This window comes from Lutzomyia longipalpis, chromosome 4 (genome assembly GCF_024334085.1).
Source record: "Lutzomyia longipalpis isolate SR_M1_2022 chromosome 4, ASM2433408v1".
NCBI lineage: Eukaryota > Metazoa > Arthropoda > Insecta > Diptera > Psychodidae > Lutzomyia > Lutzomyia longipalpis.
The window spans coordinates 12,413,905-12,429,863 of record NC_074710.1 but is presented as its reverse complement, the minus strand read 5'-3'; the positions used below and the strand labels follow the sequence as shown (position 1 = coordinate 12,429,863).

The window sequence follows — 15,959 nt, the reverse complement described above, 5'->3', positions numbered from 1 at the left end:
GTACCTTCACGTATTTTCCTTTCCCTTTTTGCGCTTCTTTGTCACAAGCTTCTGCACCCCAGTCCTAATGAGCTTTTTGACTGTTTAAAAAGAATTTTTAACAAAAAAAAAGTCTGTCTCAAATGCTTGCGAATGATAGAAAATGCTTGCTAAAATAAATTTAATTTTTAAAATTTTATATTTAACGTTTTTCCTTCGATTTTCTGGGCTACAGACAAAGGTTGGAGCTAATGCGTGAAATGTACCACAATGAGGCGGAGCTCAGTCCAACATCTCCGGACTACAATGTTGAGAGTCTCACTGGTGGTGATCCATTCTACGATCGCTTTCCGTGGTTCCGGATGGTGGGGAGGTCATTTGTCTACCTTAGCAATCTCCTCTATCCAGTTCCACTTGTGCACAAGGTTGCCATTGTGAATGAAAGGGGTGACGTGAGGGGATACCTACGTGTTGCCGTTCAACCTGTTATGGTGAGTACCCTTAAAACTCTAGTTGTTTGTTCCTTGCGACAAGCAATTTGAAGTTTGTACACTTTTTGAATAAACTTTTCTTCCTGGAATGGTTTGATGTGCTTCCCGGAAAGTGCCATAAGTACTTGGAAGTTGTGTATTCATCCTGCCCATTGCATCAGAGAGTTTCTTAAGGATCATAAGAACCTTTTTTTAACACGTGGCTGATCCTTAATTTCATTTAGGGGTCAAAATCTGTCCATTTACGAAATATTTGCAATTGCGTGAAACATTTTTATTAACTCAGATTTTGACCCAAAGATGACATCAAGGATGAGGCGGGAGTTGAAAAGGAGGTTTCTAAGGTCCCTTAGAAACTTTATGATGCAATGATCAGGATGAATACACAATTTTCAAGCACTTATGGCACTTTCCGGGAAGCACATCAAACCGTTCCGGGAAGAAAAGTGTACAAACTTCGAGTTGCTTTTGCGACATTCTTGAAACAGGATCTATACGCGATGTGGATGGTGAAAAGGGAATGAATTTTAGCTTTATTCACGTCTTATTCCTTTGAAATTGGCTTTAGAACTCTTATAAAATATTTTAATCCTCCGCGTTCAATCTCTTCTCCTTCTGCTATTCTCATCTTATGGCTCTAATTGATTATTCTTTCGTCCTCTTCATCATTTCTTATTCATAAATTTATCCCTAAAGGATTTTTTTTCTTAACCCTTTAACGTCCAACGTGAAACATAAAAACATTGAAACAGAGGATTTTTCTCACTCAGAACGTCTTTGATCCCTTATGCATGAATTTGATGCATTTGTAACATGGAAAAACAATTACATTCATAAATAATTGAAAAAATAAAATGTTTCACTTTTGGGTCAGCGTATGACCCAAAAAACCTTAAAGGGTTAAGTTAAGAATTTGTCGTATTGGTGTGTCTCAAAGAAATGAACAGAGACAAGAAGAAAAAAAAAGGTCAAACTAACAGGAAGCGAATGGTAGAAATCTCATGTGTTGCAGGATGAGGAGAGCATTGATGTGAGCAATGGGGTGAAACAGTCGGCAAGGATTCTTTTTGATGAGGAACACAAACCAAAGTATAGATCCCTTGTGCAGGAGCGCGATGAGCGCTTCATTGAGGGTCAGGAATGTGGAAAAGTCGAAGAGGTGGAAATTGAGGATGCTGATTCCGGACGCGGGGATTCAAGTGTATCGTCTGAGGTGCACGAAGCAACTGAGGAGCCTGGGGAACATCTCCAAATTGGCAAGGATTTCACCTTCCGCGTGACTGTGTTGCAGGCTACGGGAATTGCTGCTGAGTATGCAGATATTTTCTGCCAATTCAAGTAAGTTTAAAAAAAAAATCCTCTGCAGCTCCCTGAAAGGAATGGAGGAAGAATAAAATGTTTCTTCTGACGTTTACTAGCTTCCTGCATCGTCATGAGGAGGCTTTCTCAACGGAGCCAGTAAAGAATAGTGGTTCTGGGTCTCCACTTGGCTTCTACCACGTACAGAATGTCACGGTGCCGGTGACAAAGTCATTTATTGAGTATCTAAAGACGCAACCGATTATGTTTAAGATCTTTGGGCACTATCAGAATCATCCGTTGCACAAGGATGCAAAACAAGAGTGTCAGACGCGTCCACCACCACGTAGGATGCTCCCCCCGAGTATTCCAATTAGTCAGCCGGTGCGAAGTCCCAAATTCGGGCCACTCCCTTGCCCACCGTCGTCTACGGTGCTGGCAAAGCATGATATTCTTGTTTGGTTTGAAATATGCGAACTTGCCCCCAATGGGGAGTATGTGCCGTCTGTTGTGGAGCACAGCGATGATCTCGCATGCCGGGGGCTCTTCCTCTTGCATCAGGGTATCCAGAGGCGTATACGCATTACAATTGTGCACGAACCAACGCCAGAGCTGAAGTGGAAGGATATCCGGGAACTTGTGGTGGGACGTATTCGGAATACCCCCGAGTCTGGGGATGAAATGGATGATGATTCATGCGTTCTGTCGCTTGGATTGTTCCCGGGGGAAGTTCTCGATGTTCCCGGGGATGATCGTTCATTCTTCCGCTTTGAAGCTGCATGGGATTCCAGCCTACATAATTCCACATTGCTCAATCGTGTCACTCAGGCCGGTGAAACTATCTACATTACACTCAGTGCTTATCTTGAGGTAAGATAACAATCTTCTTTTTAATGGTGAAATTGACTGAAGTAAACAGTGAAATGGCATTTTAACTAAATATATCACTTATTTTAACTGATTTTCACTAGATTAATTGACAGCAATGAATGGATAAAAAAGCAGATTTGAATAGTTGAAATGACTGAAGTTATTTGGTCAAAGATATGAAATAGTCAAAGCAATAGAAGTTATTTGGTTAAAATAATATAATGAAACAGTAAAAAAACAATAGTTACTCAATGAATTGATACCAAAGCAGATGAAAACAGATAATTTAGCAGAAGTTTATTAGTAATATGTAAAATCAGAAGTTAATTACTGTCAGAAAAAAATACTGAATTAAATTATTTAAAGAAAAAAAAACAAATTAGGACATAAGTTACCGATAAAAGATTAGATAGAATGATTCAGATAAGTTCTTCTATTACTTGAATTAGTCAAAAAGACAGAATTATTTAAAAAAAATTGGCAGAATGATTCAATTAAATCATATTGCTCGAAGTGCTTCAACTATTTAATTGGTCAAAATACCCTTTCACTTAATAAAATTGTCAAATATCTTCTACCAATTGAATTAGTCAAAATTATCAAAGTTTTGACAGAAGTAAATTGATTAAAGATTTTGACAATTTATTTCTGTTAAAATAAACTCTTTAAAAAATTGATTCAAATAACTGAAGTAATCAGTCAAGATCTTCCACTATTTGAATTGGTCAAAACGACTGAAATCCTTCAGTAAAATAGACAAAATAATTCAGTTAAGGGATAGATTCTGTTATAAATCTTTTCTTCTCTAAAAATTCGTCAATTATAAGATTTTTGGTATTCTGGGAAAAGTCTTATAGGATTTTTACATTTTATTTCTGTCTTTAATCGAATTTTAGAAGGAAAAAATGCTTTTCCAGACCTCCTTAGAGATTTTTCTGTCTATTTTCCTGAATAAAAACGACAATAAAACGACAATAAAACGATTTCAAAACACCCATCTGTCAAAATCTTACTTTTTTTCATTTATTAAAAAGGCAAAGAAAAGATTTTTGTGAGAATCTACTCCTAAATCACATTGTGCGAGTTCTGCAATCATTTGAAGAACTTCGATCGTTTTTCACCAATTCAAATGGTGGAAGATCGTGACTGATTAATTAGTCTTTTACTTAATTTTTCTTAAGAGTGATAACAGAATTTTTATGCGCAAAAACTTTAAGAAAATAAATATTTTTTCCAGTTGGACAATTGTGCTCGTCCAGCAATTGTGACCAAAGATCTCAGCATGATTATCTATGGACGCGATGCAAGGACTGGACCACGATCACTGAAGCATCTCTTTTCGGGGCAGTACCGCAATCCAGAAGCAAATCGCCTCTCAGGAGTGTATGAACTCTCCCTACGACGTGCATCCGAAGCAGGTAGTCCAGGTAGCAGAGTGTGCTGTAGTTGGATAGAACTTTTTTTTTTAATAGTAGTAGTAGTAGTTTCCTTTAAAGCATGAAGCATACTGCAAAGTTTAATTTACAATTATTTGTAAAGAGATTTTTTAAGCAAACTTGTTGATTTTTTTTTCTTTAGGTGTTCAACGTCGACAGAGAAGGGTTCTGGATACAAGTTCAACGTATGTGCGTGGTGAGGAGAATCTTCATGGTTGGCGCCCGCGTGGGGATTCATTGATATTTGATCATCAGTGGGAATTGGAGAAGTTAACGCGCCTCGAGGAAGTGGGACGTGTGAGGCATTTACTGATGCTCCGTGAGCGTCTTGGTATGGATACAAATCCCAATCCGACGACCAAAACGGAGAAGGATGTTTGCAATTTAGCAGCACGTGCTGGTGCATCACCCGTACATATGGTCATACCACCATCACCGCAAACACCAATTAAGGATCAGCAGGCACTCATGCCAGAGCGGGAGTACACGCAGAAGGAACAGGAACTACTGAATAAGTGTATTCACCTCATTCAGGGGCGTATTGGGATGAAAGGTGAACAAGAGAGCACAATTGGGCAAATTGATGCCTCACCTGGAGATGAGGGATGTGCAGATATGACGGCGAGCTATATTTCCGGGAATTCAATTGAGTAAGATTGGCTACTATCGTGCGAACAAGGAATCTTTCTTTCAAGAATTAGTTGGTGTTCCACTTCGTGACCAACACCAAGTATTGTAATCGTCGGAAGAACCGAACACCTCAGGTCGGGCTCAAACTTGGTATAAGCACGTTTTAGACATCCCACATTACGAAAATGGTGGTGGAAACAAATGTTCCGGCCGGCCTGCCGGCCTCTGCGCTAAACTTTGCCTTATATCTCGAGAACGGTAAGAGATAGAGCCTTCAGGTTTGAAGTTTTCTATAGAAATGTGGGTGTAAAATTTCATTTTTTCGCGTTTTCAAAATCCAAGATGGCCGCCATCCGCCATTTTGAACTACTATCAACCAGTTCCCTTACAGCTACAGGTCTGAAATTTTAATATGTTGTAAAGCTCAGTGAGACGTTTTCATCGATAACTCATACTTGAAAATCGGTCAAGCGGTTCAGCAAATATGGCGGCCGAAAGCAAAAAGTGTTTTTTTCAATATAACTCGAGAACGGCTTAACCGATTTTGACCAACTCAATCTCAAATGAAAGGTTTCAAGAAGCCCTACAAGTTCCAAAAATGGCCGCAAGAGGCGCTAAAAACAAAAACAAAAATTGCCTAACTTTAAGGGGCAATATCTCTGAATCCCCATTAGGCAAATCTTTTAAATTTTGATATGTTGTAGCCTGACTCAATATCTTTCACTAGCCTGAAAATGAAGAAATTCTATGTCGCCGTTTAGAAGATATAGCTATTTGAAAAGTTCTGAAAGCCATATCTCCTGAACTGCTTGACCGATTTTGCTCATCTTGGTATCAAATTAAAGGTTTTGCAATTCCCTACAACTTTCTAGAACATTAGAAAGTTCCAGAACTATTCCTTGTAAACGAAAAATGCGAAAAACTATTTTTGTGTAACAAAAATCCACCATTTTGTGTTTTGGAGGTGACCTTGAAAAGTATCGAAATATATATCAAATCATAGCATATTCTAAGACCTTTCCAAAACTACTCAAGAAATTTCTGTAGGTTATATAGAACCAGAGATATGACCATTTTTATCCATCAAATTGCTGACTTTCACACAAAAAATCAACTTTACCTAATGGTACTGCTCAAAAATCAATTTTAACGCATAAATAAACTTCTACACGTTGTGGGACACTAACTCTTATAACTGGACGCGTTATGATTGACTTTCTTCTGAAATTTCAAGAATTTGAAGGATTTCTTAGTCGCAAAATTTGGGATTGTTTCTTTCATTAAAAATTTTAATTTTAAAATTAATCAAAACTACTTTTTGTGCGTGTGTGTAGATTGTGCTCTCCGGAACGCGTGGAAGTACCAAATGGATGGGAAGCACCAGCACCGGCACCACAACCAGCTCTTCCGTTGCGACTGTACGTTCCTGATTTGGAGGAGATACGCGTGAGCCCCGTTGTGGCGCGCAAGGGTTACTTGAATGTACTCGAACATGGTGGTTCAGGATGGAAGAAGCGCTGGGTGACTGTACGTCGTCCGTATGTCTTCATTTTCCGCAGTGAAAAGGATCCCGTTGAGAGGGCAGTTCTCAATTTGGGTACAGCACAAGTTGAATGTAGTGAAGATCAAGCGGCTATGGTGAAGATTCCCAATACTTTCAGGTACTTTGGAGGAGAAATTCTTGAAATTCTTCTTCAAATAAATAATTTGCAATATTCTTCGATTTTTTTCTTTCAGTGTGGTGACCAAACACAGGGGCTATCTACTGCAAACTCTTGGGGATAAGGAAGTACATGATTGGCTCTATGCCATTAATCCTCTCCTAGCGGGGCAAATCAGGTAAGTTTCTATTACCTTCTTCCCTCTTTCTTTATTTTGCATTTTGCCAGAAAAAATAAAATCTGATCCGGGAACAATTCACAATTCTTTCAGATCGAGACTAGCTCGACGGAATGTGGAAGCCTCAGCTCAGGGTGTTACATCATCGCAACATTCAAGCAAATGAGATACAATCACGATGGAATCTGTTTTGGTGTACTAAAAGCCTGACTGTTTTTGTTGAGATCTCATTTTGTTGATTTTTAAGTTTTAAAATTAATTTTTATATTTAATTTGTTTTCTTTTTAAACAAAGCAGAAGGAGATTTATTTTCAAAACTGTTAAAGTTTAATTCCCTTCAAGAGCAAAGAAAGAAAATTCAATCGCAATTTGTAATAATGGAGTATATTACACACCAAAACAGGCTCTTCATCGTGAAATGAGGGATCGCCCCATGTGGACAGATTTATTTAGGCAGGTAAAAAAAATATATATAAATAAAAATACACTAAAAAAAAGAAAAAAATATTAAACTAACAATTCAACTAGAATGATTTATCAATTATATTGTACTAAAAAAAAAGAAAAGAGAGAAATTTTGAGAAGAAAAATCTCTTAATTACAAAAAAATTGAAAAAAAGAAAATATACTAAATAATTTACACTATAGAAGAAAATATTATTGTATTAACATGACAAAAAAAAAGTATTTATTAAATGTGGAATAATCACTTAATAATTTTAAAAAAAAATGAAGATTAAAGAAAAACTAAAGGGTGCCCAGAATATGATTAATCTTGAATCCTTTAAGAAAACAAAATAAATTCACAAAAAATTGAATTCTTTGAATAATTATTTAAGCTTAAAGTGAAAAGAATATTTCTTCCGGAGTTTTCCGAGTCGAAAGCTTTGGGAAAGAAATCTGACACATTAAGCGCTCTTTATTCATAGTTTTCTGTGATGTGCTAAATATTTATCCTAAAGCATCAAAACATTAAATTTCCGTCAGTATCAACCCGACTAAATATTTATAATTCTCTATTCAAAGCAACTTTACACTGAGGCACCACCCCGTTTGATGGAATATGGGTGGAGCTTAATCCAATAAATCCGTTTCTTCACAGCGATCGCAGCTAAAACAGATCGTTGAAACTTCAATGAATAAGAAAAAGAATTGGAAGTTCTCTCCTTTCTTTCTGATTGGTTAAATAATCCCAAAAAGAGCGCTTATTGGTGAATTACAGTTTTGTCCAAAAAAATTAATATTTTCAAGACGTCTAGCTTCAAAATTGTTTAGAAAACTTAATTTTTAAGCAAAATTCTTGAAATTTTATGCAAAAATTGTAAAATTTCTCTCGGTAATTGAATCAATTTAATTGTTGCAAAAACAAAAACTTTTTATTCTATTTTCTTACACTCAGAGCTAATGAAGTAAACTGAACGTACTAAAAATGGTCAAATCTGCGTTCAATTCTAACTTCTCTACCTGGGCATGAATTCTCTAAGAGTGAAAAACTCCCGTGATAAACTCTTGAAGGCTTTAGCGTTTTAAAAGAAACGTGAAAACCGGGAAAATCTTACGAGAGTTTATCACGGATGCATTATTTTTCTTAGGGGATCATGCTCACGTGAAGTTTTCCTCACTTTTTCCCTGCAAAAAGCCTACGGGAGTTTATCACGAGAGTTTTTCACTCTTAGAGAATATCACCTGGTGGAGCTTTAGTGCAAAATTGTTTTGAATACAGCCCATTTAAAATTCTTTTAAAAAATCAACTTAAATGCAACATTATTGATCTGATTAAACTCATTGAAACCCCCTGAGAAAAAAAAGAATTGGTTCTAACTCAATTAATTCCGTTATGGGCACCCTCTATTGAAAAGTTAATAAAAAGTGAAAATAGAAAAGAAATGAGAAGAGAAACCTCCCTTTATATGAATTCTAATAGACATTTTAAAAATTTAATTTTGCTCTGTGATGACATTTTTTTCATTTCTTATTTATATAATACAAAAAAGAGATTTAAAAAAAAAACAACAAAAAGACATGAAAAAAATTGTGGGTTAAAAAAATTTGCAAAAAAAATTGTGTAAATAGTTTTATTAAATTTATTATAAATTAATGAGAAATGATGTGAAGAGAGAAAAATTTTGTAGGTGGAAATTGTAGTGAAAATATTTTAAATATTTGTTAGCTTGAGAAAAAAAGGAGAAAATGGTGCACTTGGGAGCTTCTGGTGATGCCTTTTTTAAATATTCTTTCAATATTTATTTTAAAAGTTCCCACGATATTTTTTTTTCTTCGGGAGGGAGGCCCTCTTGGAGCGTAAGAAGATGAGGGAGAAGGAAAAAAAGAAAATATTATTATCTATTGTGCTGTAAATATTTATGAGAAGGAAGGAAGGACACATGAAGTCTCAAATGATACGTAAAATTGGCGCTGCATCTCTTGTTGAATTTCATGCTGAAGGGAATCCCATTGAGGAGAGTATTCGCATCAGGATGGATGCGAGGGAGGCTCTTTGACACTCAAGGACACGTTACAAAACAGCCTACGTAGATGGAATCGAAAGTGTTGGGAGTTTCCTCATCAGCTGAAAAGTCAGTCAACTTTTCTTGTTGGGTGGCTACCTCCACACTGGAAGTTCCCTGTGGTTGGACAATGGAGCTGTTTGAGTGACAAAGAGCCCCCCCCTCCCCCCGGGTGCATCTGAGGAATTTCTCTCAAATGACATGATTCCCTTCAATTTTTCTTTGTTCCAAAAGATTAAGCTTTGATTTTAAAAGAAAATTACACACTTTTTGGAAGAATTATGGTGAGAAATTTGTTAATTTAACTATATTATATCTGAAGGATCGGAAAAAGCATTAAAATACGACAGGGGCGTAGCCAGGGAAGGTATATAAATACCCTTTAAATTAAATATTCAGGAATTTCAGACTTTTCTTTAGAGTTCAAGACAAATTAATTTCAAGGTAAAATCTGCATTGAAAAAATTTATAAAGGGAATTTTTGAATACTATAAAATGCATTAAATGTTTGAAAAATCACAGCTAGAAAAAGAACAATTAAAAAAAAACGTCATATTAGAAGAGAAACGTCAAACGTTAAAAATATATCAAATAATGTCAGTTAAGAAAGTGTCAAACGTTAAACGAACGTCAAATCTTAGAAAAGAAAACGTCAACCATTCAAAGAAATGAAATATAAATGAATAAGAAGAAGAATCCTAATTTCAAAGAAGACCTGCGATTGGCTAATAAATTCGAATAAATTATTTTTATTGACTCTGTCTTCCTACGGGGTGGATTCTCGGTGCAAAGTTAGTTTGAAGAGCATAAAAATTGTTCCGTGAAACAACAGAAAAAAAGAAAAAAACTCAAGAAATTTTCTGGGAAATAAACAAAAAACAATAGTCCCCAAAGGGTTAAAAAAAATCTTCCAAAAAGTGTGTAGATTTTCCAGAAAAAAAAATAAAAGAAAAGCTAAAAAAATATTATTTTCTAATTGAAGCCTTGTTATTGCTGTGCAAAGAAAAGTTTATTTTTTCACCGAGAGGATTGGGCTGTGGGGGCGGGGAGCATGATTGGCAAAGTAATAAATAATGGATTTGATGAGCGAGCTTTTTTTTTAGAGAAAGAAAAAAATCCTAAATTCCAAAAGACGAGAGGAGATTTTTTAAATCAAAATTTTCTTCCATTAAAGATTTTTGCTTATTCCAAAAGAAAAAAAAATACAAAAAATGAGAAAAATTGAACAATTTTATATTACATAATTTTTTTTGGTTTTGCATTCTTTATCACAAAGAACAATTATTTTTTTCTTTAACAATTTAAAACAAAAATAAAGATTTTTATAAAGGAAATATCTTCTCCTCGTCGGTGGATCCACGCGCGATAGTGTTGTTCAATTATAAATTCTTATTCCCAAGAAATATCTCTCTCTCTAAAAAAAAATAAGAAAAAAAGCATTTTAAAATAAAAGAAAAAATGAACATTGTATAATGATATTAAACGGAAAAAAAATCTATATTGCTGAATGTATAATCCTGACTATATTTGTGGCAATTTAAGAAAATTCTCACACACACACCCGTGGCAGGACGCAGGATGAGAAAACCCAAATGAAAAAAAAAGAAGAAAAACTCACATTTTATGAATAAAGAAGCTTTAAATTGAGACCGCGCAGCCAGGTCAGAGTTCTGATATCATCTTAATACCCTTGAGACCTGCTAGGATGTTGCATGCTGTCACGCGGGACATCTCTTGGCGCGTTGTAATGTCCGCACTGCCAATATGGGGCAGCAGGACGATGTTTCGCAGCGTCAGGAGGGGACTGTTGAGTGGAAGGGGCTCCGGAGTGGTTACATCGAGGCCTGCAGCACGAATTTGGCCACTTTGGAGGGCATCAAAGAGAGCATCTTGATCCACGCACCCACCGCGACTTGTATTGATCAGAATTGCCGTTGGTCGCATCTTTGCCAGTGCTTCAGCGTCAATTATGTGGTGTGTTTCAGCTGTGAGGGCACACAGCACAATCACGTAGTCACTTCGCATGAGAAGCTCATCGAAGGACACCCTCTCAGCACCCACTTTTTCCGCTTCATACGGATGATTCGTACGGCTGTGGTAGAGAATATTCGATGGTTTGAATGGAACTAACCTCCGAGCAACTTCCTGGGCAATTCTCCCAAATCCCACGAGTCCCACGGTGCTCCCCTTGATTCCTGGTCCACACATCCATGCGGGTTCCCATGCTTGCCATCCACCATTGTAGACTTCCTTATTGGCTTCTAGGAGACGTCTCCCGGTGGCCAAGAGTAGAGCCATTGTCAGCTCTGCCGTGGCATCCGTTAGTACATCTGGGGTGTATCCCACGCGAATCCCACGTTTCTTGCACTCAGCTACATCAATGTGATCGTAACCAACGGAAATTGTGGAAACCACCTTAAGATTCGGTCCTGCCTGATCCAGCAGTTCTACATCAATCTTCTCCGTGAGTGCACAGAAGATCCCATCCTTGCCACCAACATTCTTCAGCAGCTCATCCCGTGGAACTGGGCAGGCTTGATTCCAAAATGTCAAATCACATCTGCGAAGAGTTAAGGAATGAATCTCACAACAGCCCATCAGTCAACCAGTTGCACTTACTCCTCTCCGAGGATCTCCATGCCAACAGAAGCATAGTCAGGACGTGTCACATAGACCTGGGGGCGCATATTGATCTCCTGAATGTCACCTGAGAAACGATGCAGAGACGTTATGTGAAACTTCCGGATGTTGGAACAACAAATAGGCCTGCAAGAGATACGTGAGAAAACTATTCTGCCACACTGATTTCGCAGGTAAGGGCTCTTAAATAGGCTATTTAATTGTTTAGCAGCATTCATTGTCCCTAAAAATTTTTTAATTACTTTATTTTACGCACAATTGCGGATGAAAATCTTTTCCTGTTTACAATTTTTTTCTTCCTCAACTTCCTTGACATTGGCTGACATTTGAAGGGCTTTCCTTCCGGGAATGTGGGGTTTTGCAGGGTTTCTTCGATCATTACCTATGCTGAAAAAAGGGTAAAAAATTTGAATAATTTGAAATAACGGTTAGTTTTGAGGAGTTCAGATTTTTTTTATTATTATGCACGACTGTCCAAGGACTATTCCGCACAGCAGTTGCAGAAGGATACGCGACAAACTTTATGGGGTTTATTCAATCTAACCTCACTTTTTTGTACAAGATTCTGAGCGGCAGCCATTGTGAAATTCATGAGAAAATTATCTTTTTATTCGATTTATTATTAATATTTTGTTTGTGAAATACATTAGAAGAGAAGAGACAGCAGTGACAAGTGAAATAAAGACATTTGTGAAAGAAGAAGCACCGTGTGTTCTCTTAATTTCAATATTTTCATCAACGCGTACGAAGATTTAGCAAGCTTCCGTGAAATGCCACCTCTCATCAGCCCTCAACAGCAAAAAATCCGGTCATTCTCGCCGGAAGAGCTATAGATTAATCGCTACCTTACTTGCAGGTACGCTGTCCTTGAGGGTCTCGTGGCAGGAGGCATTGTAGGTTCGCAAATAAAACCTCATTAATCTTTTGCTGTATCTCTAAATGTACGCATTCTTGAGGATCTCGTGGCAGGAAGTGTCTGAGGTATTGTCAATATTACCTATTCTATTCTATCGCTGTATTCTCCAAAGGTATGTCACAGACTATTATTTTAATTTATTTTTTTTATCATTAGAGAGAAGACACTGACCAGAATGACCATGACCGATGTGAGGAGCAGAGTAAAGGTAGACGGATCGCTTTCAAGGGAGTTCCACGTCAAGAATGGACTCAGACAGGGGGACGGACTCTCGTGCGTTCTCTTCAACCTGGCACTTGAGAAAGCGATTCGAGACTCCGGCGTGCGCATGAGGGGGACCATACTCAATAAGTCCACGCAGCTTCTAGCGTATGCCGACGATATAGACATCATGGGGCGCAATTCCCGTGATGTCAAAGAGTCCTTCACCCAGATTGAACGCTCTGCGCAAGATTTGGGGCTGCACATCAACGAGGACAAAACAAAATATATGGTGGCATCGTCAGCAAAAACGCCAACTACGACTCCAACTTCATCTACAGAGAACATCGGTCAAGTAGAAGTCGGAAACTAAAGATTTGAGGTCATAGATTCCTTCGTCTACCTTGGGTCCACAATAACAGCCGACAATAATACCACCACCGAAGTCCGCGCGCGGCTGTTAAAAGCAAACAAAGCTTACTTCAGTCTATCAAGACTCTTCAGATCCAAACACCTGTCCATCAAGACAAAGCTCCTGCTGAAAAAGGTCATGATTTTGCCAGTACTCACATACTCATCCGAGACCTGGCCACTTAGCAAAAGTGAATGCGAACTCCTGTCCGTATTCGAAAGAAGGATTCTGCGAAGGATCTTTGGCCCAGTATGTGAGGGAGGACAATTCCGCAGTCTATACAACCATGAGGTGTACGAGCGCTACCGAGAGGTAAATGTCGTCAAGCAAATACGCCTTAATAGACTGCGGTGGGCTGGTCATCTAGCACGTATGGATGAAGACGACCCAGCCCGGAAAGTCCTCTGGGGTAGAGTCTATAGCACGAGGTGACGAGGAAGGCCCAGCCTCAGATGGAAGGACGGCGTGGACCAGGACGCCAAGTCAATAGGGGTGCCGAACTGGCGGACAGTGGCGCGGGATAGGGACAGATGGAGGAGGATCCTTGATCAGGCCAAGGCTGGAGACCAGCTGTAGCGCCGGTTAAGTAGTAGAGAGAAGACATACATAGCTAAACTTGCTAGATGATTCTAAGGACATCATGATTTTTATCAACGTCACGAGGACATTACCTTGGATACGCTGTGGAATTGAATTGTGTCATCACAAACTCCTCCCTCACAAAAAGTCCAGTCGGAATATTTATTAAATCAAATAAAAAGAAGTTCGATTTTGACTACATTTTCTAGTCCTTCCCACACATACTTAACAAAACAAGCACATTAATCAGTAAACTTTTTAATTTTACGCCTCAAAGCAATGAAAAAGAGAAATTTTAAGACTAGAATCCACACAATTAACCCCAAAACATCCAATAGATACGTATTTTCGGTCATATCCATGACTTCACGGATCTTGGACACAGATCTCAAATAGCAAAAGATTTGACTACAATCGAGATTTTGACGCTCAAAGCCATAGATTGCCTGAAAGGAACCCTCAAATATGTACCGGAAGAATGTGATGAATGTCAAGGGTTGTAGGATGGGTGATAGTTCATTGTAACGTATGTAGTAGCCACAGAAAACAACGAAGATCAATCCAGAGGATGGCATAAAGAACATTCCTATTTCTGTGCCAAATTGCGTCCCGGTTGCAAGTCCGGCAAAGAGGGCTATCAGCATTGTTAGGAGATGGATATTAGCCAGAAGGAAGAATCTGTCGATCTCCATTGGTTGATTTGTGAGGTAGTAGATTGGAATGAGGGTTGAAAATGTTGAAATCACCAAACACGGGATTTCCACTATGATTTTCGAATAAAAATATGGAAGGAAACCATACCAGTTGTTTAGGTATTCTCTGTAGAAAATTTTAGATTCTGAAGGATCTACAATAAAAAGGTAAGGCGTAAAAAAGATGAAATATGTTAAAATTTTAAGAAAACTTACAAAGCAGAACAATTGGAATAACGTTTCCAAAGTAAAAGAACATAATTAAGAAGAAAAGAAGAGAAATATTGGTTGTAGCTTTTGCACCATCATTGCCCACGTCGTAATAAATCCAACCAACGACTAATCCAATAAAAAGATGTGTTAAAATCTTCAGTTGTGTTACTACCTGTAAATTACGAGTAAAAATTATTCACAGGAAAATACTAAATGAAAAATTAGCTTTGATCTTACAAAATTCCGGGAAATACAGACGAATGATCTCTTTAATAAAATAAGAAATTGTTTCCATTGCGATATTGGATATTTCTGATCAATATCTCTGTTCAAACTTCTTCGTTTTCTTTCTTGTTTATCGAGCACTTTAGCTGAAACAGAATTAGTTTTTTATAATAACTTATTTTAAACTTGAGATTCTTTTTAGTCACATTTCTATCACTTACTGAATTCTAAATATTCTTCCTGAAAATTCTCCTGATCTTTAAGGATTTCACCGGTTACACAATGAATTCTTCTTGTTGCTTTGCTAATGAGATTATCCAAGCTTCCTAGTCGTTCTCCCGTTGCAATTTCAAGTGCAAAGTCGGCTCTATTGTAAAATTGTGGGCACTCAAAGCCAGCTTCCTCAAATTTTGCCACCATACTATCTAGAGGCCCATTGTAGATGCATTGCCCGTTGCACATGATGAAGATGTCGTCAAATAGTTCGAGAAGTCTCGATGATGGTTGATGAATCACACAGATAACATTCCTTCCTGCTCTTGCCAAGTCCTTGAGGTGCGTAATGACCTATATCAAAGACAATATAGATTTTTTTTAAAATTATCTGTTGTATGGCTATTTGAATCACCTGAACAGCCGAAACACTATCTAAGCCACTTGTTGGTTCATCCAGAAACATCACAGGAGGATTCGTAAGTAAATCCAGAGCAATTGAGAGTCGTTTGCACTCCCCACCAGATAAATGCTCCACACGTGTGGATGATTTTGCAGTCAAGCCAAGAATTCGCAACACATTTAGCACCTAAAATTTAATATTTTTAAATGAAATATACCTAATGAAAATTTTTTTTGAGAGCTCACAATTTCCATTTTTTCCTCCACTGAAACTATGGATGGAAATTTGAAATCAGCTGCTATTTTTAGTGTTTCCAAAGTGGTTAGTTCACGGTGTAGATTTATATCTTGTAGAATGTAGCAGGATTTCTTTTTGAATTTATTCCTATTGCAATATTTCCCATTGATTAGGATC

General features: G+C 37.6%; 3 protein-coding genes across 19 annotated transcripts in view; 1 reads left to right on the top strand and 2 right to left on the bottom strand.

Moving 5' to 3' along the window:
• LOC129796354 (kinesin-like protein unc-104) overlaps window positions 1–10,707 on the top strand; it is a 25,443-nt gene extending 14,736 nt beyond the window's left edge. For 7 of the 16 annotated variants that reach the window (XM_055838184.1, XM_055838195.1, XM_055838188.1 and 4 more), the window contains 8 exons: window positions 215–470; window positions 1,465–1,808; window positions 1,889–2,639; window positions 3,877–4,066; window positions 4,218–4,725; window positions 6,040–6,366; window positions 6,443–6,544; window positions 6,638–10,707. In XM_055838184.1, the coding sequence (XP_055694159.1) occupies window positions 215–470; window positions 1,465–1,808; window positions 1,889–2,639; window positions 3,877–4,066; window positions 4,218–4,725; window positions 6,040–6,366; window positions 6,443–6,544; window positions 6,638–6,710 (2,551 nt within the window). In that variant the 3' untranslated portion in view covers window positions 6,711–10,707. The remainder of the gene's footprint in view (window positions 1–214; window positions 471–1,464; window positions 1,809–1,888; window positions 2,640–3,876; window positions 4,067–4,217; window positions 4,726–6,039; window positions 6,367–6,442; window positions 6,545–6,637) is intronic. The other 9 variants (XM_055838197.1, XM_055838189.1, XM_055838192.1 and 6 more) reach the window with 3 other exon arrangements.
• LOC129796356 (glyoxylate reductase/hydroxypyruvate reductase) lies at window positions 10,264–12,030 on the bottom strand. Of its 2 annotated transcripts, XM_055838202.1 has the most exons (4): window positions 11,948–12,024; window positions 11,671–11,817; window positions 10,670–11,611; window positions 10,264–10,465 (listed from the first exon to the last, which is right to left on the bottom strand). In XM_055838202.1, exons 2-3 carry the CDS (start codon window positions 11,736–11,738, stop codon window positions 10,714–10,716), a joined length of 966 nt encoding a protein of 321 aa, XP_055694177.1. In that variant the 5' UTR covers window positions 11,739–11,817; window positions 11,948–12,024; the 3' UTR covers window positions 10,264–10,465; window positions 10,670–10,713. The 2 variants fall into 2 exon arrangements, with proteins under 2 accessions (XP_055694177.1, XP_055694176.1); XM_055838201.1 differs by having other exon boundaries at window positions 11,671–12,030.
• LOC129796355 (ATP-binding cassette sub-family G member 4-like) lies at window positions 12,019–15,959 on the bottom strand. Its single transcript, XM_055838200.1, has 7 exons — window positions 15,791–15,959; window positions 15,558–15,731; window positions 15,151–15,496; window positions 14,942–15,075; window positions 14,708–14,876; window positions 13,892–14,646; window positions 12,019–12,073 (listed from the first exon to the last, which is right to left on the bottom strand). Exons 1-6 carry the CDS (start codon window positions 15,797–15,799, stop codon window positions 14,042–14,044), a joined length of 1,437 nt encoding a protein of 478 aa, XP_055694175.1. The 5' UTR covers window positions 15,800–15,959; the 3' UTR covers window positions 12,019–12,073; window positions 13,892–14,041.